We start from the raw sequence: 23,642 nt of genomic DNA, 5'->3' as shown, positions 1-23,642 counted from the left end.
TGAGCTGTTGTTCTCCAAGGTTTGAGACAGACAATATTACAACAAAACTTTAGAATATCAGTCTATAAAAGGTTTTGACATTACTCAGTTAAACTGACTGTTGAACAAAGAAAGCGAGCAGTTTTGTTAGTGACAGAAAATGAACTATTGCATAATGCCCACAAAAATCTGAAATATTACACTTCAGCAAATTTATTAGATGTCCTGCTGTGCTTGAGAAAATACCTTAATTTTAACTTCATAAATTCACATAAAATGAATTCAAATTTTAATCATAACTGGCATACAAAAATAAGGTCTTAATGATACCACTGCATATAAAGCAGAAGAAATAATAATGAAGAAAACAGTGCTAACTAGTTCTGAAGATCAGCAATAAAATTGACAGTACCTCTGGGTTTCCTGACTCATATCAAAGACCTCTTGTTGTTCTGGAAGACACTTATTTTTTCACCTTCTTTGTGTTGTTCTATGAGGCAAATATGTACCAAAAAAAGCTTGAAACAAAAGGAACAAAAACAAACCCTGGATGCAGGTCTGATCCTTCAAAAACAGTAAACAGTTTGGTCACCAAATTTTGAATTCACTTAAGAAGACAGTGACAAGATTTATTTTCTTCAATGATGTATATAGTTCTAAAATGAAACAGAGAGCTAAGATTGAGTCTTCAATTGCTACATCATATAAAATAAATGCTGCACTCAAACATCATGGAATATTTGGATTGAGGAATGATTACAAGCAGAGATATATCCCACTCTGTATTCTAAATATCTAGTACTTATAGAAACCTCAGGCAGATATGTGTCATTTCAATCATTTTCCACAAAAGGTATGGTGCTTAGAGCTTGAAAACTTTATGGCTAGACGCTTACATTTGGGGTTACGTAATGTTCATCTAATAGCAAGAATAGAATCACACACTTTGTGAGTGATAGACTGCACGTTAACATGAGCATGAAAAACAAAATAAAGAACAAACCAACATCAATCATAATATAAAAAATAATAAAAATAAAAATAAAAATAAAAATAAAAATAAAAATAAAAATAAAAATAAAAATAAAAATAAAAATAAAAATAAAAATAAATAAAAATAAAAATAAAAATAAAAATAAAAATAAAAATAAATAAATAAAGAGGTGGAACAGCCTGTGGAACCGCCAGCATGACCGTTAGTTTGCAGGAAGCCACGGGAGATAACAGTGGGAGAACTGATCTTTTGTTTGCTAAAGGACATAAACGGAGTGTGAACCAGGCAACACACTGGCTTGACTGATGTCAAAGGCTGGAATAACTGATTGGCACAGCCCATCTGCTGACCTGGGCTCCACATTGGCTTTGCCCCAGAGAAAGGACATTCTGCCGGCAAGCAGAGGCACTGCTTGCAGATGCCTGCCCCAATGTGCCTGCTCCAGCTTACGGCTATGCGTGCACCTATCAGCCTTGGAAACAGAACATTTTAACTTTCCCAGGTGCTGGCTTCTTTTGTCTTATTTTTTATTTTCTTCTGTGTTTCTGTGATCTGGGAAATGCAGTGCTCTCTTGGTAGCCTTAAGAGCTGCCGATGGTATGGCCCCCAGTTACGACGTGATAATGCTACTACGACCCAGTTCATTAGGAGGAAAGACATCACTCTTCAGATTGATTGCCATTTATTGTTCACTGGGAACGGAGAGTCACAGGATCTTGAACACCAGGGAATCGCAAATGGGGGAAACAGCATACGTACAGACCACCGGGAGAGAAACAAATTCTGATTGAAGTTATAACTTGGCATCAACGTGAATTGCAACAAATGGATCTTCGTCAGTGTTACTGATCTGGAAGTTAGCCGTTCCATCCCCAGAAACATACACCTGCTTTCCAGTACACGCGTTGCCCTCCTTTTGTCCAGAAATAACATCACAGTAGGTACCAGCAGGCAGACCAGTTTGCAAATTGACGTTCATGTACCTGTGTGAAAATCAGTGAACGTTGCTTCTCTGTTGTTTTCAAAACAGATATTTGCAACTGGGTAAAGGAATTCTGAAGCTGATGCTATTGCATGACTTGGAAAGGCAATGCGATGCAAGGGAGTTACCAAGCCTGACCCTGCTTCTCTCCCTGCACTCCTTTTCCAGAAATGGGGAGGCCACTGTGTGAATCTAGATCAGGCTGTAGGAGTTGTTCTCATTGGAAGAAAAGAACAGGACAAAATCAAAGCATAAAAGAGCTTCACAACAGGACGCGTGCTGCTAAAGGTAATCCTAATTGTGATGAGCGTTCAATCCATTAGGGTTGAACGGGCTTGGACTGGCTTGGATTGGACGGGCAAGTTTGGATGAGGGAAGTGAGAGAGTGCCTGCCCTGCTCAGAACTACCAAAACTTCAGCTCCTACTGCTTCCATCCTTGGGCACTGCTCTGTCCACAGCCTCAGCCTCTTCTCATGTGAATTCATCTGTGGGTGTACTGGAGATGACACGGTATGTGAGGCAGACCACAGGAATGGGATGCTCAAGATGCTAACGAGCAATCTGTACGTCTTCAGACGCTCCACTCAGACACCTCAGCCTTGCTTTCGATGTTCTCCATTCACCTGTCAGCGCTCTAGCTGAAGGACATCCCCCCTCCCAACACCTGAGCCCTTTCAGCGTTCCGTCTGGGGAGCTCTGCTTCTCCTTGGGGATACGGTCTCTCCCACCAACTTACCAGTCGTCATTATTAAAGACGATGAAGCCTTTATTGCCACGGCCAAAAGCTACTTGATTGCTGTCATTGTCCCACCAGTTTGAGAAAGGCTCGCCGTCTACCACGTTACGGAAGATAACCATGTTCCTGAAAATGCCAGGAATGGCTGTCACTGGAGTTGCAAGAGCTCCACAGCCAAGAGGCTCATCATGCAAAAGTCACTGCTTTTACTGCGTTTTGCTCCAGAGTCTCCTACCTTATTTGCCGCCAGCGATGCTCACAAACCCAGTCGTTGCCACAGGTGGTGTCCGCATTGATTGTAACCGACTTTGTTGATCCATCCGAGTTGCTAGGTGGTCCAATCCAGTCGTTGGCGTCCTTTTATTGAAAAGAGACATTTGAAAGTTCTTACTGGAAAAAGCAGCGCAAAAAGCAGGATGGATGGCGCACCTAATTTTCACCCACCCGATCCAGGATTGGACAGAGAAATCACTTGAGAAGTTTAGCAAACGTGAATCTTGAGCGTTACAAACTTACCTGCCCATTTACAAAGTTTCTTGTCCAACGATAACTTGACATCACACGTGTGAATCCATACGGATGAGCCAACATGAAACCAACGGCCATTTTATAAAGCCTGTTGGGCCAAAAGCATAATGAGACGTGGCAAGAAAAAGCATGCCAGGGAACAAAGAGACAAACAAATCAGCAAGAGGAAGAGGCATCAGCCAGACAACCCCGCATTCCTTACCTGGCATCCCAGAAGGTGAGAATGGAAGCTCCACCAGCCCCGTGCCCCCGCTGGTTGTCATGGTTATCCACAAAGACCAAGGCTCTGTCAGAAGGCACAAAGCCCCAGCCTTCTCCCCAGTTCCTGGCCAAAAACACAAGGACTTGAATCTACCCCGCCAAGCTGTGCATCCAGCGTATCCTAGGCAAGCTGCACGATGGGTGCCCTTACTTTAAGTAGGCCATCTTTTCTCCATTCCACTTGCGGATCACTGTCCCCAGTTTTGCGCCGTATTTGAATTCGGTCACTCGGCCATTTTCAAAGTACTGACTGCCTGTGATCGGCTCGCCACCCAAGTCAATTACCTAGTACAGGAAGCAGAAGGTAATCATTTTTCTGGACTCACAGAGACAAAAAATGCTGCATTCACTCAGCAACTTTACCTCATCTTTTAGTTTGAGAGAAATGCATTGCCCAGCACGTTCGTTTCTGCTGGGCAGATCAGCCAAAAGTTGGTACAATACATGTTGTAACCATGTGGAAAGAAGGGGCTGTAGAGTTGCCCTAAGCTGCCGCCTACCACCTCCTAGTTAGTTGACCATTAGAAATCCCCACATAGATTTCAAGGTGCCTTGCATTTCTGAAGGGCAGGTATCACTCACCCACTGGACTGTGGAGCTCAGCCTTTCCTGGTGTGTAGGAACAGGCCCATGGCATCACTGCCACTCCTCAGGAGGAGGAAGGTAGAAAAGACACATGCACAAAGAGAAGCAGAAAGGAAATTCATGGAGATTACCTCTTGGTAAATGAACGGTTTTGTTCCTGAAGGAAACCATCGAGTATTCAGAGTATTCAGCTTGTCCAGAAATGCTTTGATGTCCCCAGGCCACATATGCTTGGCAGCATCAATCCGGAAGCCTGCTACACCAATATCAATGAGGTAATTCATGTACTCTGCAATTTTTGTGCGTACATAGTCCTTCTCCTGGGCCAGATCAAGAAGGCCACTCAAGCGACAGTCGCGGACCTGTGAAAGGAAAGAAGAGCAAGTTAACGGAGAAGGAGAAAGGAAAAAGGTAAAGGAACATGAAAAGTACAAAGGAAAGAGGTTAAATATGGGGGACAAAGGAAAGGAAAAAGGAAAAGGGAAAAGGGAAAGGAAAAGGGAAAGGGAAAGGGAAAGGGAAAGGGAAAGGGAAAGGGAAAGGGAAAGGGAAAGGGAAAGGGAAAGGGAAAGAACAAAAGAAATGGGAGAGAAGAGAGAGGAGAGAGAAAGGAAGAGAGAGGAGAGAGGAGAGATGTGAGAGAGGAGAGAGGAGAGATGCGAGAGTGGAGAGAGGAGACAGGAGAGAGGAGACAGGAGAGCAGAGATAGGACAAAGGGGAAGGTAATGAAGAGCACTGTGGTCTCACTCCATGCAGCAGCTTATAAAGCAGTGGTCAGTAAAATATCACCTCCCCATCTTGATGTCATCAGCATTCCAGATGGGAATCTGCACAGCGTATCATTGCAAAGCTGATGAAGGCTGAGCTGTGAACTTGAGAAAGACCTGCCACACATTCCATGTACAAAAACACTACCGCGCGCAGCCAGGTAGCATCTTGCACTGCTGCCAGTTTTCCAGGAGTTTTCCACCTTATCAGGCTCAGCTGAGTTTAGCAGCTGTAAGGAAGAGCTCACTGGTGCAGCTGAGTGCTTTGGGCTCCATCAGTTCAGGCGCACAGTCCTGCGCATGCCCACATGAAACATGTGGGACAGGTTTGTGATTTCTCAGTGCCTACTATACTGTGCACCACAAGTACCTTCCCTGAAGACAAATCTATGATGCTCACTGTATTCACTGGTCAGGTGGTGAAGCGCTGAATCTGTGGTCACCTACTCCCTTTGTGTGGCCTTACAGTAGTCTTTATAGAACAGGTTAAAAAAGAATTCACAGTTTTCCCATAGAAATTTACCTGATACATGTCTCCATAATTCTGGATTTCTCCATTTGAGGTGTAACATCTGCCATCATTGAAATCCCAGCCAGAGTACGGCACTGCTGGAAAATTTTCATTCCCAGCGTCGAAATAGCTTCCACAGGTTGAATGGGTGCCTGAGCCACCTGCAGCCCCACACATGTGGTTGACGACAGCATCCACATAAATATAAACCTGAAACGTAGTGATTGCACTTCAGTATGCTTTGTAGCGCTGGGAAGCAACAGTCAGAGCTTTATCACATCACTGTTAATTCGACCCTTTTTCCCCTTTCATATTCTCCATTTCTGCCTCCTTTGAGGACAGGAGCAGTGACGTCCCTCAGTTGAAACCACACTGCTCGCTGTATCAGTTACGTGTTTTAAAGGCACTTACTCCAACGTTGTTGCATCTGGTCACCATGTCTCTGAATTCATCTTCATTTCCCGATCGAGTGCAGAGCTTGTAGCTGATGGGCTGGTATCTTTCCCACCAGGGTCTGAATGGGTTAGTAATGACAATATTTTCATTTGGAGGAGAAACCTGCAGATGAGGTGATGGACCTCAGTAAGAAACCAGTAGTTCCTGTTTCAAGTTCAAAGTGCAAAACATGCACCAAGATTAGTCCTGGATTCCCATGAGAGACAGGCTTTGCGCCGGACCCGGTCTCTCTCGCTCTCTCTCCCTCCCTGCAGCACAAGCTGGGGTCTGCGAGATGTCCGTCTTGTAGACTGGTAGCAAGGAAGTTCTCTTTTGTTCCCATGGGCTGCCCATGTCCAGCCTGGGCCTGCTGTCCAAGGGCACGCACATGGGAGGGCTGAAGCCACAGGAACTACTTTTGTCTGCAATAGAGACATCCTTCGGAAAGCCAAAACTCCACGCTGAGACACTTGCCTCAGTAAAAAGGGAAGAGGAAAACTTAGCCTTCCAAGGGAAGCCCATCAGGGGAAAGCGTGCACCTTTGCAGCTGGTCTGATGGAGAGACACCCGACCCAGGCCGGCGGGATCTCTGGTTGCGCCTAACAGCATTTACTACTTCCATCCCCACGTTCCACACCAAAGTTACTTGGAGCTGGCTGTCTCTGATTCTGGCCTTTTGCGGTTTATTAATCAAATGTTACAAAGCAGTTTCACTACCTACGGGCAGGAAACAACGTACCTGAACTCCTCCAAATCCATTAGGAGCTAAGTAGCGTTCACACTCGAGAGCAATATCGGCCCAGCGCCATTCAAAGAGATGTACAATAGATGTCCTCCCAGCCTGAGTGTTGGAGTTGTACTGCGCTCCGCAAAGCCCTACGGCTGCGAGGAGAAGGAGGACTTGCATGGTGCCTTCAGCATAAGGCTGTGGTCTCTCCACTGCCAATTTATACTCCTGCAAGATGACAAAGTTCCTACTGCAGCTGACAGATTTCTCAGAGATAAACACTATCAGTTATTGTTTGGGTAGCGATCTGGGTATCACTCTTCCGTTTTGTTTTTTCCTGAATTGCCCCACAGCTGAAGATAAAATACCTTTTCACAATGTTTATGCCTTATCATAAACCAAGCCATCTGTGTGCTGTGCACCCAAATTTGGGACTGTATTCTTTCCAGTCATATAAACAAAATAATGTATCAGAAGTTAGCCCAGGCGTGACACGTGGACCCTTGAGGGGAGCTCTGGAACATGAAATGAAAGGCATTATAAGACAAGTGGAACTCTAATAGGTCTCGGAGAATGAATGAATTCAGAGGGATTCAGCGGCATCTAGCACTCAGGATTAATCCCAGCTCACATCTGGGTACCAGATCAGCCACTCTCAATCAATCTAAAATAGTAAATTGCCTTTATTTTAACTAACAGCAATGGCACATTTATTGGTGGGAACTTTGGTTCATTGGTTTCTATCTTCAGTACTGTCACAGTAGAAGACAAACTGTTCCAAATGGGAGCAAGAGGGAATAACGATTCTGACATCGTAAGTAAAAGGAGTCAATTCATTTATACAAAAATCTTCACCAGCTCCACATATGACCTTGCCTACACTTCAACAGCAAGCAACCAGTGAGGTGATTACAAATTGTGATTACGAGGATAGTGAGAAAAAATCTATTGATTGTCATTATTACCAAGACCATCCCAATGCATGATAAAATTTTAAAACACCGTTCGCTCGAGACTTGTATTAAGCTAAAGGTATGTAATTCAGCTGCTCAAGTCTCACAGTGTGTGCTGTGATGCATCTGCTATTGACTGAGAGAGGCTGGTCTGGTAGCTAGGTGTGAGCTGGGATGAATCCTGAGTGCTAGATGACAAGCCTCTATCAGTCATTATCTTTGTTTATATGACTGGAAAGAATACAGTCCCAAATTTGGGTGCACAGCACATACTGGTATATAGTAAGGCATAAACATTGTGAAAAGGTATTTTATCTTCAGCTGTGGGGCAATTCAGGAAAAAACAAAACGGAAGAGTGATACCCAGATCGCTACCCAAACAATAACTGATAGTGTTTATCTCTGAGAAATCTGTCAGCTGCAGTAGGAACTTTGTCATCTTGCAGGAGTATAAATTGGCAGTGGAGAGACCACAGCCTTATGCTGAAGGCACCATGCAAGTCCTCCTTCTCCTCGCAGCCGTAGGGCTTTGCGGAGCGCAGTACAACTCCAACACTCAGGCTGGGAGGACATCTATTGTACATCTCTTTGAATGGCGCTGGGCCGATATTGCTCTCGAGTGTGAACGCTACTTAGCTCCTAATGGATTTGGAGGAGTTCAGGTACGTTGTTTCCTGCCCGTAGGTAGTGAAACTGCTTTGTAACATTTGATTAATAAACCGCAAAAGGCCAGAATCAGAGACAGCCAGCTCCAAGTAACTTTGGTGTGGAACGTGGGGATGGAAGTAGTAAATGCTGTTAGGCGCAACCAGAGATCCCGCCGGCCTGGGTCGGGTGTCTCTCCATCAGACCAGCTGCAAAGGTGCACGCTTTCCCCTGATGGGCTTCCCTTGGAAGGCTAAGTTTTCCTCTTCCCTTTTTACTGAGGCAAGTGTCTCAGCGTGGAGTTTTGGCTTTCCGAAGGATGTCTCTATTGCAGACAAAAGTAGTTCCTGTGGCTTCAGCCCTCCCATGTGCGTGCCCTTGGACAGCAGGCCCAGGCTGGACATGGGCAGCCCATGGGAACAAAAGAGAACTTCCTTGCTACCAGTCTACAAGACGGACATCTCGCAGACCCCAGCTTGTGCTGCAGGGAGGGAGAGAGAGCGAGAGAGACCGGGTCCGGCGCAAAGCCTGTCTCTCATGGGAATCCAGGACTAATCTTGGTGCATGTTTTGCACTTTGAACTTGAAACAGGAACTACTGGTTTCTTACTGAGGTCCATCACCTCATCTGCAGGTTTCTCCTCCAAATGAAAATATTGTCATTACTAACCCATTCAGACCCTGGTGGGAAAGATACCAGCCCATCAGCTACAAGCTCTGCACTCGATCGGGAAATGAAGATGAATTCAGAGACATGGTGACCAGATGCAACAACGTTGGAGTAAGTGCCTTTAAAACACGTAACTGATACAGCGAGCAGTGTGGTTTCAACTGAGGGACGTCACTGCTCCTGTCCTCAAAGGAGGCAGAAATGGAGAATATGAAAGGGGAAAAAGGGTCGAATTAACAGTGATGTGATAAAGCTCTGACTGTTGCTTCCCAGCGCTACAAAGCATACTGAAGTGCAATCACTACGTTTCAGGTTTATATTTATGTGGATGCTGTCGTCAACCACATGTGTGGGGCTGCAGGTGGCTCAGGCACCCATTCAACCTGTGGAAGCTATTTCGACGCTGGGAATGAAAATTTTCCAGCAGTGCCGTACTCTGGCTGGGATTTCAATGATGGCAGATGTTACACCTCAAATGGAGAAATCCAGAATTATGGAGACATGTATCAGGTAAATTTCTATGGGAAAACTGTGAATTCTTTTTTAACCTGTTCTATAAAGACTACTGTAAGGCCACACAAAGGGAGTAGGTGACCACAGATTCAGCGCTTCACCACCTGACCAGTGAATACAGTGAGCATCATAGATTTGTCTTCAGGGAAGGTACTTGTGGTGCACAGTATAGTAGGCACTGAGAAATCACAAACCTGTCCCACATGTTTCATGTGGGCATGCGCAGGACTGTGCGCCTGAACTGATGGAGCCCAAAGCACTCAGCTGCACCAGTGAGCTCTTCCTTACAGCTGCTAAACTCAGCTGAGCCTGATAAGGTGGAAAACTCCTGGAAAACTGGCAGCAGTGCAAGATGCTACCTGGCTGCGCGCGGTAGTGTTTTTGTACATGGAATGTGTGGCAGGTCTTTCTCAAGTTCACAGCTCAGCCTTCATCAGCTTTGCAATGATACGCTGTGCAGATTCCCATCTGGAATGCTGATGACATCAAGATGGGGAGGTGATATTTTACTGACCACTGCTTTATAAGCTGCTGCATGGAGTGAGACCACAGTGCTCTTCATTACCTTCCCCTTTGTCCTATCTCTGCTCTCCTGTCTCCTCTCTCCTGTCTCCTCTCTCCACTCTCGCATCTCTCCTCTCTCCTCTCTCACATCTCTCCTCTCTCCTCTCTCTTCCTTTCTCTCTCCTCTCTCTTCTCTCCCATTTCTTTTGTTCTTTCCCTTTCCCTTTCCCTTTCCCTTTCCCTTTCCCTTTCCCTTTCCCTTTCCCTTTCCCTTTCCCTTTTCCTTTCCCTTTTCCCTTTTCCTTTTTCCTTTCCTTTGTCCCCCATATTTAACCTCTTTCCTTTGTACTTTTCATGTTCCTTTACCTTTTTCCTTTCTCCTTCTCCGTTAACTTGCTCTTCTTTCCTTTCACAGGTCCGCGACTGTCGCTTGAGTGGCCTTCTTGATCTGGCCCAGGAGAAGGACTATGTACGCACAAAAATTGCAGAGTACATGAATTACCTCATTGATATTGGTGTAGCAGGCTTCCGGATTGATGCTGCCAAGCATATGTGGCCTGGGGACATCAAAGCATTTCTGGACAAGCTGAATACTCTGAATACTCGATGGTTTCCTTCAGGAACAAAACCGTTCATTTACCAAGAGGTAATCTCCATGAATTTCCTTTCTGCTTCTCTTTGTGCATGTGTCTTTTCTACCTTCCTCCTCCTGAGGAGTGGCAGTGATGCCATGGGCCTGTTCCTACACACCAGGAAAGGCTGAGCTCCACAGTCCAGTGGGTGAGTGATACCTGCCCTTCAGAAATGCAAGGCACCTTGAAATCTATGTGGGGATTTCTAATGGTCAACTAACTAGGAGGTGGTAGGCGGCAGCTTAGGGCAACTCTACAGCCCCTTCTTTCCACATGGTTACAACATGTATTGTACCAACTTTTGGCTGATCTGCCCAGCAGAAACGAACGTGCTGGGCAATGCATTTCTCTCAAACTAAAAGATGAGGTAAAGTTGCTGAGTGAATGCAGCATTTTTTGTCTCTGTGAGTCCAGAAAAATGATTACCTTCTGCTTCCTGTACTAGGTAATTGACTTGGGTGGCGAGCCGATCACAGGCAGTCAGTACTTTGAAAATGGCCGAGTGACCGAATTCAAATACGGCGCAAAACTGGGGACAGTGATCCGCAAGTGGGATGGAGAAAAGATGGCCTACTTAAAGTAAGGGCACCCATCGTGCAGCTTGCCTAGGATACGCTGGATGCACAGCTTGGCGGGGTAGATTCAAGTCCTTGTGTTTTTGGCCAGGAACTGGGGAGAAGGCTGGGGCTTTGTGCCTTCTGACAGAGCCTTGGTCTTTGTGGATAACCATGACAACCAGCGGGGGCACGGGGCTGGTGGAGCTTCCATTCTCACCTTCTGGGATGCCAGGTAAGGAATGCGGGGTTGTCTGGCTGATGCCTCTTCCTCTTGCTGATTTGTTTGTCTCTTTGTTCCCTGGCATGCTTTTTCTTGCCACGTCTCATTATGCTTTTGGCCCAACAGGCTTTATAAAATGGCCGTTGGTTTCATGTTGGCTCATCCGTATGGATTCACACGTGTGATGTCAAGTTATCGTTGGACAAGAAACTTTGTAAATGGGCAGGTAAGTTTGTAACGCTCAAGATTCACGTTTGCTAAACTTCTCAAGTGATTTCTCTGTCCAATCCTGGATCGGGTGGGTGAAAATTAGGTGCGCCATCCATCCTGCTTTTTGCGCTGCTTTTTCCAGTAAGAACTTTCAAATGTCTCTTTTCAATAAAAGGACGCCAACGACTGGATTGGACCACCTAGCAACTCGGATGGATCAACAAAGTCGGTTACAATCAATGCGGACACCACCTGTGGCAACGACTGGGTTTGTGAGCATCGCTGGCGGCAAATAAGGTAGGAGACTCTGGAGCAAAACGCAGTAAAAGCAGTGACTTTTGCATGATGAGCCTCTTGGCTGTGGAGCTCTTGCAACTCCAGTGACAGCCATTCCTGGCATTTTCAGGAACATGGTTATCTTCCGTAACGTGGTAGACGGCGAGCCTTTCTCAAACTGGTGGGACAATGACAGCAATCAAGTAGCTTTTGGCCGTGGCAATAAAGGCTTCATCGTCTTTAATAATGACGACTGGTAAGTTGGTGGGAGAGACCGTATCCCCAAGGAGAAGCAGAGCTCCCCAGACGGAACGCTGAAAGGGCTCAGGTGTTGGGAGGGGGGATGTCCTTCAGCTAGAGCGCTGACAGGTGAATGGAGAACATCGAAAGCAAGGCTGAGGTGTCTGAGTGGAGCGTCTGAAGACGTACAGATTGCTCGTTAGCATCTTGAGCATCCCATTCCTGTGGTCTGCCTCACATACCGTGTCATCTCCAGTACACCCACAGATGAATTCACATGAGAAGAGGCTGAGGCTGTGGACAGAGCAGTGCCCAAGGATGGAAGCAGTAGGAGCTGAAGTTTTGGTAGTTCTGAGCAGGGCAGGCACTCTCTCACTTCCCTCATCCAAACTTGCCCGTCCAATCCAAGCCAGTCCAAGCCCGTTCAACCCTAATGGATTGAACGCTCATCACAATTAGGATTACCTTTAGCAGCACGCGTCCTGTTGTGAAGCTCTTTTATGCTTTGATTTTGTCCTGTTCTTTTCTTCCAATGAGAACAACTCCTACAGCCTGATCTAGATTCACACAGTGGCCTCCCCATTTCTGGAAAAGGAGTGCAGGGAGAGAAGCAGGGTCAGGCTTGGTAACTCCCTTGCATCGCATTGCCTTTCCAAGTCATGCAATAGCATCAGCTTCAGAATTCCTTTACCCAGTTGCAAATATCTGTTTTGAAAACAACAGAGAAGCAACGTTCACTGATTTTCACACAGGTACATGAACGTCAATTTGCAAACTGGTCTGCCTGCTGGTACCTACTGTGATGTTATTTCTGGACAAAAGGAGGGCAACGCGTGTACTGGAAAGCAGGTGTATGTTTCTGGGGATGGAACGGCTAACTTCCAGATCAGTAACACTGACGAAGATCCATTTGTTGCAATTCACGTTGATGCCAAGTTATAACTTCAATCAGAATTTGTTTCTCTCCCGGTGGTCTGTACGTATGCTGTTTCCCCCATTTGCAATTCCCTGGTGTTCAAGATCCTGTGACTCTCCGTTCCCAGTGAACAATAAATGGCAATCAATCTGAAGAGTGATGTCTTTCCTCCTAATGAACTGGGTCATAGTAGCATTATCATGTCATAACTGGGGGCCATACCATTGGCAGCTCTTAAGGTTACCAAGAGAGCACTGCATTTCCCAGATCTCAGAAACACAGAAGAAAATAAAAAATAAGACAAAAGAAGCCAGCACCTGAGCAAGTTAAAATGTTCCAATGCCAAGGCCGATAGGTGCACGCATAGCTGTAAGCTGGAGCAAACACACTGGGGCAGGCAGCCTCTGCTTGCCGGCAGTATGTCCTTTCTCTGGGGCAAAGCCAGTGTGGAGCCCAGGTCAGCAGATGAAGCTCGGCTGCGCCAATCAGTTATTCCAGACTTTGACATCAGTCAAGCCAGTGTGTGACCTGCTTCACACTCCGTTTATGTCTTTATCAAAGAAAAGATCGGTACTCCCTCTGATATCCCCAGTGGCTTCCTGCAATTTAACGGTCATGCTGGCTGTTCCACAGGCTGTTCCACCTCTTTATTTATTTATTTTTATTTTTATTTTTGTTTTTTTTTTTTTATTTTTATTTATTTTTATTTATTTTTATGTTTATTTTTATTTTTATTTCTATTTTTATTTCTATTTTTATTTTTATTTTTATTTTTTATCTTATTTTTGATGTTGGTTTGCTCTTTAGGTGTTTTTTTCATGCTCATGTTAACGTGCAGTCTATCACTCACAAAGTGTGTGATTCTATACTAGCTATGTGATGAACATTACCTAATCCCAAATGTAAACGTCTAGCCATAAAGATTGCAAGCTCTAACCACCATAACTTTTGTGGAAAATGATTGAAATGACACATATCCACCGGTGGTTTCTGTAAGTATTAGGCAATAAAGGCATGCAGAATACAGAGAGGGATATATCCCTGCTTGTAATCATTCCTCAATCCAAATGTTCCATGATGTTTGAGTGCAGCATTTATTTTATGTGATGTAGCAATTGAAGAGTCAGTCTTTGCTGTCTGTTTCATTCTAGAACGTCAAAGAAAATAATTACTGTCACTGTCTTCTTAAGTGAATTCAAAATTTGGTCGCCAATCTGTTCACTGCTTTTGAAAGATCAGGGCTGCACCCAGTCCCTGAAAAGGTGTTGGAACAACTTGTTCTGGACGCTATCTCCAAGCAATTCAAAGAGAAGAATGTTATTTGCAGTAGTCAGCACGGATTCACCAAGGGGAAGTCGTGCTCGACCAACCTTGTTGCCTTCTATAATGGCATCACCAGCTGGGTAGATGGGGGGAGAGCAGTGGATGTGATCTACCTTGACTTTAGCAAGGCTTTCCATACTGTCTCCCATGACATCCTGCTAGCAAAGCTAAGAAAGTGTGGGATAGAGGAGTGGACAGTAAGGTGGGTTGAGAACTGGCTGACTGGCCGAGCTCAGGGGGTGGTGATCGGTGGCGCAGAGTCTGGCTGGAGACCCGTGAGTAGCGGTTTTCCCCAGGGGTCGGTGTTGGGCCCGGTGTTGCTCAACATCTTCATCGATGACCTTGATGAGGGAATAATGTCTGCCCTCAGCAAGTACGCCAATGACACAAAGCTGGGAGGAGTGGCTGATGCGCCAGAAGGCTGTGCTGTCATTCAGCAAGACCTGGACAGGTTGGAGAGATGGGCAGGAAGAAACCAAATGAGGTTTAATAAGAGCGAGTGTAGAGTCCTGCACCTGGGAAGGAACAACCGCACGTATCAATACAGGCTGGGGGGCGACCTGCTGGAGAGGAGCTCTGAGGAGAAGGCCGTCCTGGTGGACGACACGTTGACCATGAGCCAGCAGTGTGCTCTGGTGGCCAAGAGGGCCAATGGGATCCTGGTGTGCATGAAAAGGAGCGTGGCCAGCAGGTAATGGAGGTGATCCTCCCCCTCTACTCTGCCCTGGTCAAGCCTCACCTGGAGTACTGTGTCCAGTTCTGGGCTCCCCAGTACAAAAAAAAAAGACAGGGATCTCCTGGAAAGAGTCCAGCGGAGGGCCACAAAGATGATAGGGGGCCTGGAGCATCTTCCCTATGAAGAAAGGCTGAGAGACGTGGCTCTGTTCAGCCTGGAGAAAAGAAGACTGAGAGGGGATCTCATCAATGTGTATAAATACCTGAGGTGTGGGAGACAGAGGGATTTGGCCAACTTCTTTTCAGTGGTTTGTGGGGACAGAACAAGGTGGAGCAAGATGGAGCACAGGAAGTTGCGCACCAACATGCGAAAGAATTTCTTCACGGTGAGGGTGACGGAGCGCTGGAACAGGCTGCCCAGGGAGGTTGTGGAGTCTCCTTCTCTGGAGATATTCAAGGCCTGTCTGGACGCCTACCTGGGCAGCCTGCTCTAAGGAACCTGCTTTGGCAGCATGGTTGGACCCGATGATCTTTTGAGGTCCCTTCCAACCCCTACGATTCAGTGATTCTGTGATTCTGTGACCCAGCGTTTGTTTTTGTTCCTTTTGTTTCAAGCTCTTTTTGGTACATATTTGCTTCCTAAAACAATACAAAGAAGGTGAAAAAAGCAAGTGTCTTCCTGAACAACAACAGGTCTTTGAGATGAGTCAGGAAACCTAGAGGTACTGTCAAGATTATTGCTGATCTTCAGGTTTTTCAGAATTAGTTAGCACTGTTTTCTTCATTATTATTTCTTCTGCTTTCTATGCAGTGGTACCATTAAGTCTTCATGCAAACTAATGCTCGTGCCGGCTGTTCCAAAGGTAAAAGTGAAATGTAGGTCTTTCTCAGGCATACTCAACTTAGACCTTGTGAACCAGTTTAAAGGCAGAAATCCTACTTGCATGTGTTAATATAGAGTATTAATTCCAGTGGTACGTGCAGTGCTGAGGCCGAGTCTTCAATTTCTACATCACGTAAAATACACGCTGCAGTCCAACATGATGGAAGATTTGGATTCAGACATGATCACAAGCCAAGACACATCCATCTGACAGATGATGCCAAGCTGGGGAGATGTGTCTATCTGCCAGAGGGTAGGAAGGCCCTGCAGCGGGACCTGTACAGCTTGGATTGATGGGCAGAGGCCAAGGGGATAACGTTCAACACGGCTAAGTGCTGGCTCCTGCCCTCTGGCCACAACAACTCCATGCAGCGCCACAGGCTTGGGGCCGAGTGGCTGGAAAGCAATTATTATTATAAGAGGATATGGGGGTGTTGGTCAATGCTCACCTGAGCACGAGCCAGCAGTGTGCCCAGGTGGCCCAGAAGGCCGATGGCGTCCTGTCTTGTATCAGGAATAGTGTAGCCAGCAGGACCGGGGAGGTGACCGCTCCCTGTACTCTGCTTTGGCAAGGCCGCACCTCGACTACTGTGTTCAGTTTTGGGCCCCTTAGTACAAGAAGGACACCAAGGCCCTGGAGCTGGTCCAGAGAAGGGCTACAAAGTTGGCAAAGTGTCTGGAACACAAGTCTTATGAGGAGTGGCTGAGAGAACTGGGGTTGTTTAGTCTAGAGAAGAGGAGGTTCAGTGCAGGCCTTACTGCTCCCTACAGCGACCCTAGAGGAAGGTGTGGGGAGCTGGCGGCCGGCCTCCTCTTGCGCATTACTAGTGACAAGAGGGGATGGCCTCAAGTTGCACCAGGGGTGGTTCAAGTTGGAAATTAGGAGACATTTCTTCTCAGAAAGAGCAGTTAGGCACTGGAATGGGTTTCCAGGGAAGTGGTAGAGTCACCGTCCCTGGGGGTGTTCAAGGAAGGATTGGACTTGGTGCATAGGGACATGGTTTAGTGGGTGACCCTAGTGGTAGGGGGATGATCTGGGATGACCAGATGATCTGGGAGGCCTTTTCCAACCTTAATGATCCTGTGATTCCACGATCTCTGCATTCTGCATGCCTTTGTTGCCTGTTATTTATGGACACCTCAGGTGGATGTACATGTAGGTCATTTCAATCGTTTTCCACAGAAGGTACGGTGGTTAGAGCTTGCAATCTTTATGGCTAGACTTTTACATTTGGGGTTAGGTAATGTCTGTCTAATAGTTAGCAGAGAACCATCCAGTTTCTGAGTGTTAGACCTGAATGTCAACATGGGCCGGAACCAAAACTAAACAACAATCAAGGAAGCAACCAACCAAAACCAAAATCAACCAACCAAAACAAACAAACAAAAAACTTTACAACAACCTAGTGCAGCATGGAGACGAGCATACGCTGTGCTCCACTCTCTGTCAGGATATCCATTGCAAACCTGTCTTTTGCCCCTGGGATCAGGCCAGGCAGCACTCCTGCCCCTTTGAAAGAGGCTGGCTCCCCATTCCAGTTGCTGCTTGACTGCCCGGAGCCTGTTGCTTGCAGTGTGGGATAGCACAAGACAACCCAGATGGCAGTGAAAGATTTTGGTCAAGCCACATCTGCACAGACAGCGAATGACTTAGCGTTATTTGCTTGGAAGAAAACAGTTGTCTTACTCATGAGATATGTTATGAACAAATTATTGATGGTCACCATTTCCAGAGAACGCTTCCTAGCAAATCGGTAACCTTTAATTAAGAGTGTTCACTTGTAACACTCGTTTTGATCAGAATAAATTTGGGATTGCTTGGGATAGCGCCCTAATTCCTACTACTGGCATAGCATACGGTTTTGACGTAATAATGCTATTACGAACCAGTTCATTAAGAGGAAAGACATCACTCTTCAGTTTGATTGCCATTTATTGTTCACTGGGAACGGAGAGTCACAGGATCTTGAACACTAGGGAATCGCAAATGGGGGAAACAGCATACGTACAGACGGACAGGAGAGAAACAAATTCTGATTGAAGTTATAACTTGGCATTAACGTGAATTGCAACAAATGGATCTTCGTCAGTGTTACTGATCTGGAAGTTAGCCGTTCCATCCCCAGAAACATACACCTGCTTTCCAGTACACGCGTTGCCCTCTTTTTGTCCAGAAATAACATCACAGTAGGTACCAGCAGGCAGACCAGTTTGCAAATTGACGTTCATGTACCTGTGTGAAAATCAGTGAACGTTGCTTCTCTGTTGTTTTCAAAACAGATATTTGCAACTGGGTAAAGGAATCCTGAAGCTGATGCTATTGCATGACTTGGAAAGGCAATGCGATGCAAGGGAGTTACTAAGCCTGACCCGGCTTCTCTCCCTGCACTCCTTTATCAGCCCTCCAGAAGTGGGGTGCCACTATCTGAATCTCGCTCAGGCAGCAGGAGTTGTTCTCATTGGAAGAAAAGAACAGGACAAAATCAAAGCATAAAAGAGCTTCACAACAGGACGCGTGCTGCTAAAGGTAATCCTAATTGTGATGAGCGTTCAATCCATTAGGGTTGAACGGGCTTGGACTGGCTTGGATTGGACGGGCAAGTTTGGATGAGGGAAGTGAGAGAGTGCCTGCTCCGCTCAGAACTACCAAAACTTCAGCTCCTACTGCTTCCATCCTTGGGCACTGCTCTGTCCACAGCCTCAGCCTCTTCTCATGTGAATTCATCTGTGGGTGTACTGGAGATGACACGGTATGTGAGGCAGACCACAGGAATGGGATGCTCAAGATGCTAACGAGCAATCTGTACATCTTCAGACGCTCCACTCAGACACCTCAGCCTTGCTTTCGATGTTCTCCATTCACCCGTCAGCACTCTAGCTGAAGGACATCCCCCCTCCCAACACCTGAGCCCTTTCAGCGTTCCATCTGGGGAGCTCTGCTTCTCCTCGGGGATACGGTCTCTCCCACCAACTTACCAGTCGTCATTATTAAAGACTATGAAGCCTTTATTGCCACGGCCAAAAGCTACTTGATTGCTGCCATTGTCCCACCAGTTTGAGAAAGGCTGGCCGTCTGCCACGTTACGGAAGATAACCATGTTCCTGAAAATGCCAGGAATCGCTGTCACTGGAGTTGCAAGAGCTCCACAGCCACGAGGCTCATCATGCAAAAGTCACTGCTTTTACTGCATTTTGCTCCAGAGTCTCCTACCTTATTTGCCGCCAGCGATGCTCACAAACCCAGTCGTTGCCACAGGTGGTGTCCGCATTGATTGTAACCGACTTTGTTGATCCATCCGAGTTGCTAGGTGGTCCAATCCAGTCGTTGACGTCCTTTTTATTGAAAAGAGACATTTGAAAGTTCTTACTGGAAAAAGCAGATCAAAATGCGGGATGGATGGCGCTCCTAATTTTCACAGAATCACACATAATCACAGAATTTCTAGGTTGGAAGTGACCTCAAGATCATCAAGTCCAACTTCTGACCTAACGCTAACAGTCCCCAATAAACCATATCCCTAAGCTATACATCTAAATGTCTTTTGAAGACTTTGAGGGTTGGTGACTCCACCACTTCCCTGGGCAGCCTGTTCCAATGCCTAACAACCCTTTCAGTAAAGAAGTTCTTCCTAACATCTAACGTAAAACTCCCCTGGCGCAACTTAAGCCCATTCCCCCTCGTCCTGTCACCAGGCATGTAGGAGAACAGACCAACCCCAACCTCACTAAAGATCAGGTTTACACCCACCTGATCCAAGATTAGACAGAGAAATCACTTGAGAAGTTTAGCAAACATGAATCTTGACTGTTACAAACTTACCTTCCCATTTACAAAATTTCTTGTCCAACGATAACTTGACATCACACGTGTGAATCCATACGGATGAGCCAACATGAAACCAACGGCCATTTTATAAAGCCTGATGGGCCAAAAGCATAATGAGATGTGGCTAGAGAAAGCGTGCCAGGGAACAAAGAGACAAACAAATCAGCAAGAGGAAGAGGCATCAGCCAGACAACCCCGCATTCCTTACCTGGCATCCCAGAAGGTGAGAATGGAAGCTCCACCAGCCCCGTGCCCCCGCTGGTTGTCATGGTTATCCACAAAGACCAAGGCTCTGTCAGAAGGCACAAAGCCCCAGCCTTCTCCCCAGTTCCTGGCCAAAAACACAAGGACTTGAATCTACCCCGCCAAGCTGTGCATCCAGCGTATCCTAGGCAAGCTGCACGATGGGTGCCCTTACTTTAAGTAGGCCATCTTTTCTCCATTCCACTTGCGGATCACTGTCCCCAGTTTTGCGCCGTATTTGAATTCGGTCACTCGGCCATTTCCAAAGTACTGACTGCCTGTGATCGGCTCACCACCCAAGTCAATTACCTAGTACAGGAAGCAGAAGGTAATCATCTTTTCTGGTCCCACATAGACAAAATTGCTGCATTCACTCAGCAACTTTACCTCATCTTTTAGCTTGAGAGAAATGCATTGCCCAGCACGTTCGTTTCTGCTGGGCAAATCAACCAAAAGTTGGTACAATACATGTTGTAACCATGTGGAAAGAAGGGGCTGTAGAGTTGCCCTAAGCTGCCGCCTACCACCTCCTAGTTAGTTGACCATTAGAAATCCCCACATAGATTTCAAGGTGCCTTGCATTTCTGAAGGGCAGGTATCACTCCCCACTGGACTGCGGAGCTCAGCCTTTCCTGGTGTGTAGGAACAGGCCCATGGCATCACTGCCACTCCTCAGGAGGAGGAAGGTAGAAAAGACACATGCACAAAGAGAAGCAGAAAGGAAATTCATGGAGATTACCTCTTGGTAAATGAACGGTTTTGTTCCTGAAGGAAACCATCGAGTATTCAGAGTATTCAGCTTGTCCAGAAATGCTTTGATGTCCCCAGGCCACATATGCTTGGCAGCATCAATCCGGAAGCCTGCTACACCAATATCAATGAGGTAATTCATGTACTCTGCAACTTTTGAGCGTACATAGTCCTTCTCCAGGGCCAGATCAAGAAGACCAACCAAGCGACAGTCACGGACCTGTGAAAGGAAAACTGAGCAATGTAAAGGAGAAATGAATGGAGAATGGAAAAGGGAAAGCAAAAGCATATTCAAAAAAAAAAAAAAAAGGAGAAGAAAATGGAAAAGAAAAATAAGAAAAGGAAAAAGAAAAACAAAAAGGACAAAGGAGAAAGGAAAAGTAAAAGCAAAAGCAAAAAGACAAAGGAAAGGGAAAGAAAAAGGAAAAGATAAAGGACAAATGACAAAGGAAATGAAAAAAGAGAAAGGAGAAAAGGAAAGTAATGAAGAGCACTGTGGTCTCACTCCATGCAGCAGCTTATAAAGCAGTGGTCAGTAAAATATCACCTCCCCACCTTGATGTCATCAGCATTCCGGATGGGAATTTGCACAGCGTATCATTGCAAAGCTGATGAAGGCTGAGCTGTGAACTTGAGAAAGACCTGCCACACATTCCATGTACAAAAACACTACCGCGCGCAGCCAGGGTAGCATCTTGCACTGCTGCCAGTTTTCCAGGAGGCACCTTATCAGGCTCAGCTGAGTTTTGCAGCTGTAAGGAAGAGCTCACTGGTGCAGCTGAGTGCTTTGGGCTCCATCAGTTCAGGCGCACAGTCCTGCGCATGCCCACATGAAACATGTGGGGCAGGTTTGTGATTTCTCAGTGCCTACTATACTGTGCACCACAAGTACCTTCCCTGAAGACAAATCTATGATGCTCACTGTATTCACTGGTCAGGTGGTGAAGCGCTGAATCTGTGGTCACCTACTCCCTTTGTGTGGCCTTACAGTAGTCTTTACAGAACAGGTTAAAAAAGAATTCACAGTTTTCCCATAGAAATTTACCTGATATATGTCTCCATAATTCTGGATTTCTCCATTTGAGGTGTGACATCTGCCATCATTGAAATCCCAGCCAGAGTACGGCACTGCTGGAAAATTTTCGTTCCCAGCGTCAAAATAGCTTCCACAGGTTGAATGGGTGCCTGAGCCACCTGCAGACCCACACATGTGGTTGACGACAGCATCCACATAAATATAAACCTGAAACGTAGTGATTGCACTTCAGTATGCTTTGTAGGGCTGTGAAGTAACAGTCAGAGCTTTATCACATCACTGTTAATTCGACCCTTTTTCCCCTTTCATATTCTCCATTTCTGCCTCCTTTGAGGACAGGAGCAGTGACGTCCCTCAGTTGAAACCACACTGCTCGCTGTATCAGTTACGTGTTTTAAAGGCACTTACTCCAACGTTGTTGCATCTGGTCACCATGTCTCTGAATTCATCTTCATTTCCTGATCGAGTGCAGAGCTTGTAGCTGATGGGCTGGTATCTTTCCCACCAGGGTCTGAATGGGTTAGTAAGGACAATATTTTCATTTGGAGGAGAAACCTGCAGACGAGATGATGGACCTCAGTAAGAAACCAGTAGTTCCTGTTTCAAGTTCAAAGTGCAAAACATGCACCAAGATTAGTCCTGGATTCCCATGAGAGACAGGCTTTGTGCTAGACCCGGTCTCTCTCGCTCTCTCTCCCTCCCTGCAGCACAAGCTGGGGTCTGCGAGATGTCCGTCTTGTAGACTGGTAGCAAGGAAGTTCTCTTTTGTTCCCATGGGCTGCCCATGTCCAGCCTGGGCCTGCTGTCCAAGGGCACGCACATGGGAGGGCTGAAGCCACAGGAACTACTTTTGTCTGCAATAGAGACATCCTTCGGAAAGCCAAAACTCCACGCTGAGACACTTGCCTCAGTAAAAAGGGAAGAGGAAAACTTAGCCTTCCAAGGGAAGCCCATCAGGGGAAAGCGTGCACCTTTGCAGCTGGTCTGATGGAGAGACACCCGACCCAGGCCGGCGGGATCTCTGGTTGCGCCTAACAGCATTTACTACTTCCATCCCCACGTTCCACACCAAAGTTACTTGGAGCTGGCTGTCTCTGATTCTGGCCTTTTGCGGTTTATTAATCAAATGTTACAAAGCAGTTTCACTACCTACGGGCAGGAAACAACGTACCTGAACTCCTCCAAATCCATTAGGAGCTAAGTAGCGTTCACACTCGAGAGCAATATCGGCCCAGCGCCATTCAAAGAGATGTACAATAGATGTCCTCCCAGCCTGAGTGTTGGAGTTGTACTGCGCTCCGCAAAGCCCTACGGCTGCGAGGAGAAGGAGGACTTGCATGGTGCCTTCAGCATAAGGCTGTGGTCTCTCCACTGCCAATTTATACTCCTGCAAGATGACAAAGTTCCTACTGCAGCTGACAGATTTCTCAGAGATAAACACTATCAGTTATTGTTTGGGTAGTGAGAGGATATCTCTCTTCCATTTTGTTTTTCTCCCAAATTGACCCACAGCTGAAGATAAAATACCTTTTCACAATGTTTATGCCTTATCATAAACCAAGCCATCTGTGTGCTGTGCACCCAAATTTGGGACTGTATTCTTTCCAGTCATATAAACAAAATAATGTATCAGAAGTTAGCCCAGGCGTGACACGTGGACCCTTGAGGGGAGCTCTGGAACATGAAATGAAAGGCATTATAAGACAAGTGGAACTCTAATAGGTCTCGGAGAATGAATGAATTCAGAGGGATTCAGCGGCATCTAGCACTCAGGATTAATCCCAGCTCACATCTGGGTACCAGACCAGCCTCTCTCAGTCAATAGCTGATGCATCACACAACACGTTGTGAGGCTTGAGTAGCTGAATAACGTACCTTTAGCTTAATACAAGTCTCGAGGGAACGGTGTTTTAAAATTTGACCATGCATTGGGTTGGTCTTGGTAATAATGACTATCAATAGGTTTGTTCTCACTATCCTCATAATCACAATTTGTAATCACTTCACTGGTTGCTTTCTGTTTTGGAGTAGACAAGGTCATATATGGAGCTGGTGCATATTTTTG

At 46.2% G+C, this 23,642-nt stretch overlaps 3 protein-coding genes across 3 annotated transcripts; 1 reads left to right on the top strand and 2 right to left on the bottom strand.

The window, feature by feature from the left end:
- Window positions 1–1,638: 1,638 nt before the first annotated feature.
- On the bottom strand, window positions 1,639–6,702 carry LOC309880988 (pancreatic alpha-amylase-like). Its single transcript, XM_082766492.1, has 10 exons — window positions 6,519–6,702; window positions 5,756–5,902; window positions 5,357–5,554; window positions 4,198–4,428; window positions 3,633–3,766; window positions 3,423–3,545; window positions 3,209–3,308; window positions 2,928–3,049; window positions 2,693–2,818; window positions 1,639–1,956 (listed from the first exon to the last, which is right to left on the bottom strand). The coding sequence occupies exons 1-10, from the start codon at window positions 6,684–6,686 to the stop codon at window positions 1,767–1,769; spliced, it is 1,539 nt and encodes a 512-aa protein (XP_082622618.1). The 5' UTR covers window positions 6,687–6,702; the 3' UTR covers window positions 1,639–1,766.
- A 1,233-nt stretch (window positions 6,703–7,935) lies between these two features.
- LOC309880923 (pancreatic alpha-amylase-like) lies at window positions 7,936–12,995 on the top strand. Its single transcript, XM_082766381.1, has 10 exons — window positions 7,936–8,121; window positions 8,738–8,884; window positions 9,086–9,283; window positions 10,206–10,436; window positions 10,868–11,001; window positions 11,089–11,211; window positions 11,326–11,425; window positions 11,585–11,706; window positions 11,816–11,941; window positions 12,678–12,995. The coding sequence occupies exons 1-10, from the start codon at window positions 7,954–7,956 to the stop codon at window positions 12,865–12,867; spliced, it is 1,539 nt and encodes a 512-aa protein (XP_082622507.1). The 5' UTR covers window positions 7,936–7,953; the 3' UTR covers window positions 12,868–12,995.
- A 4,642-nt stretch (window positions 12,996–17,637) lies between these two features.
- Window positions 17,638–22,931, bottom strand: LOC309880877 (pancreatic alpha-amylase). Its single transcript, XM_082766267.1, has 10 exons — window positions 22,749–22,931; window positions 21,986–22,132; window positions 21,587–21,784; window positions 20,531–20,761; window positions 19,967–20,100; window positions 19,757–19,879; window positions 19,543–19,642; window positions 18,934–19,055; window positions 18,699–18,824; window positions 17,638–17,955 (listed from the first exon to the last, which is right to left on the bottom strand). The coding sequence occupies exons 1-10, from the start codon at window positions 22,914–22,916 to the stop codon at window positions 17,766–17,768; spliced, it is 1,539 nt and encodes a 512-aa protein (XP_082622393.1). The 5' UTR covers window positions 22,917–22,931; the 3' UTR covers window positions 17,638–17,765.
- Window positions 22,932–23,642: the final 711 nt, after the last annotated feature.

The sequence above is a fragment of the Aythya marila genome, assembly GCF_965140915.1.
Source record: "Aythya marila genome assembly, chromosome: 8".
In the NCBI taxonomy this organism is placed as follows: domain Eukaryota; kingdom Metazoa; phylum Chordata; class Aves; order Anseriformes; family Anatidae; genus Aythya; species Aythya marila.
Note: the sequence above shows the minus strand (reverse complement) of the source record. Positions and strands in the feature narration are given on the sequence as shown.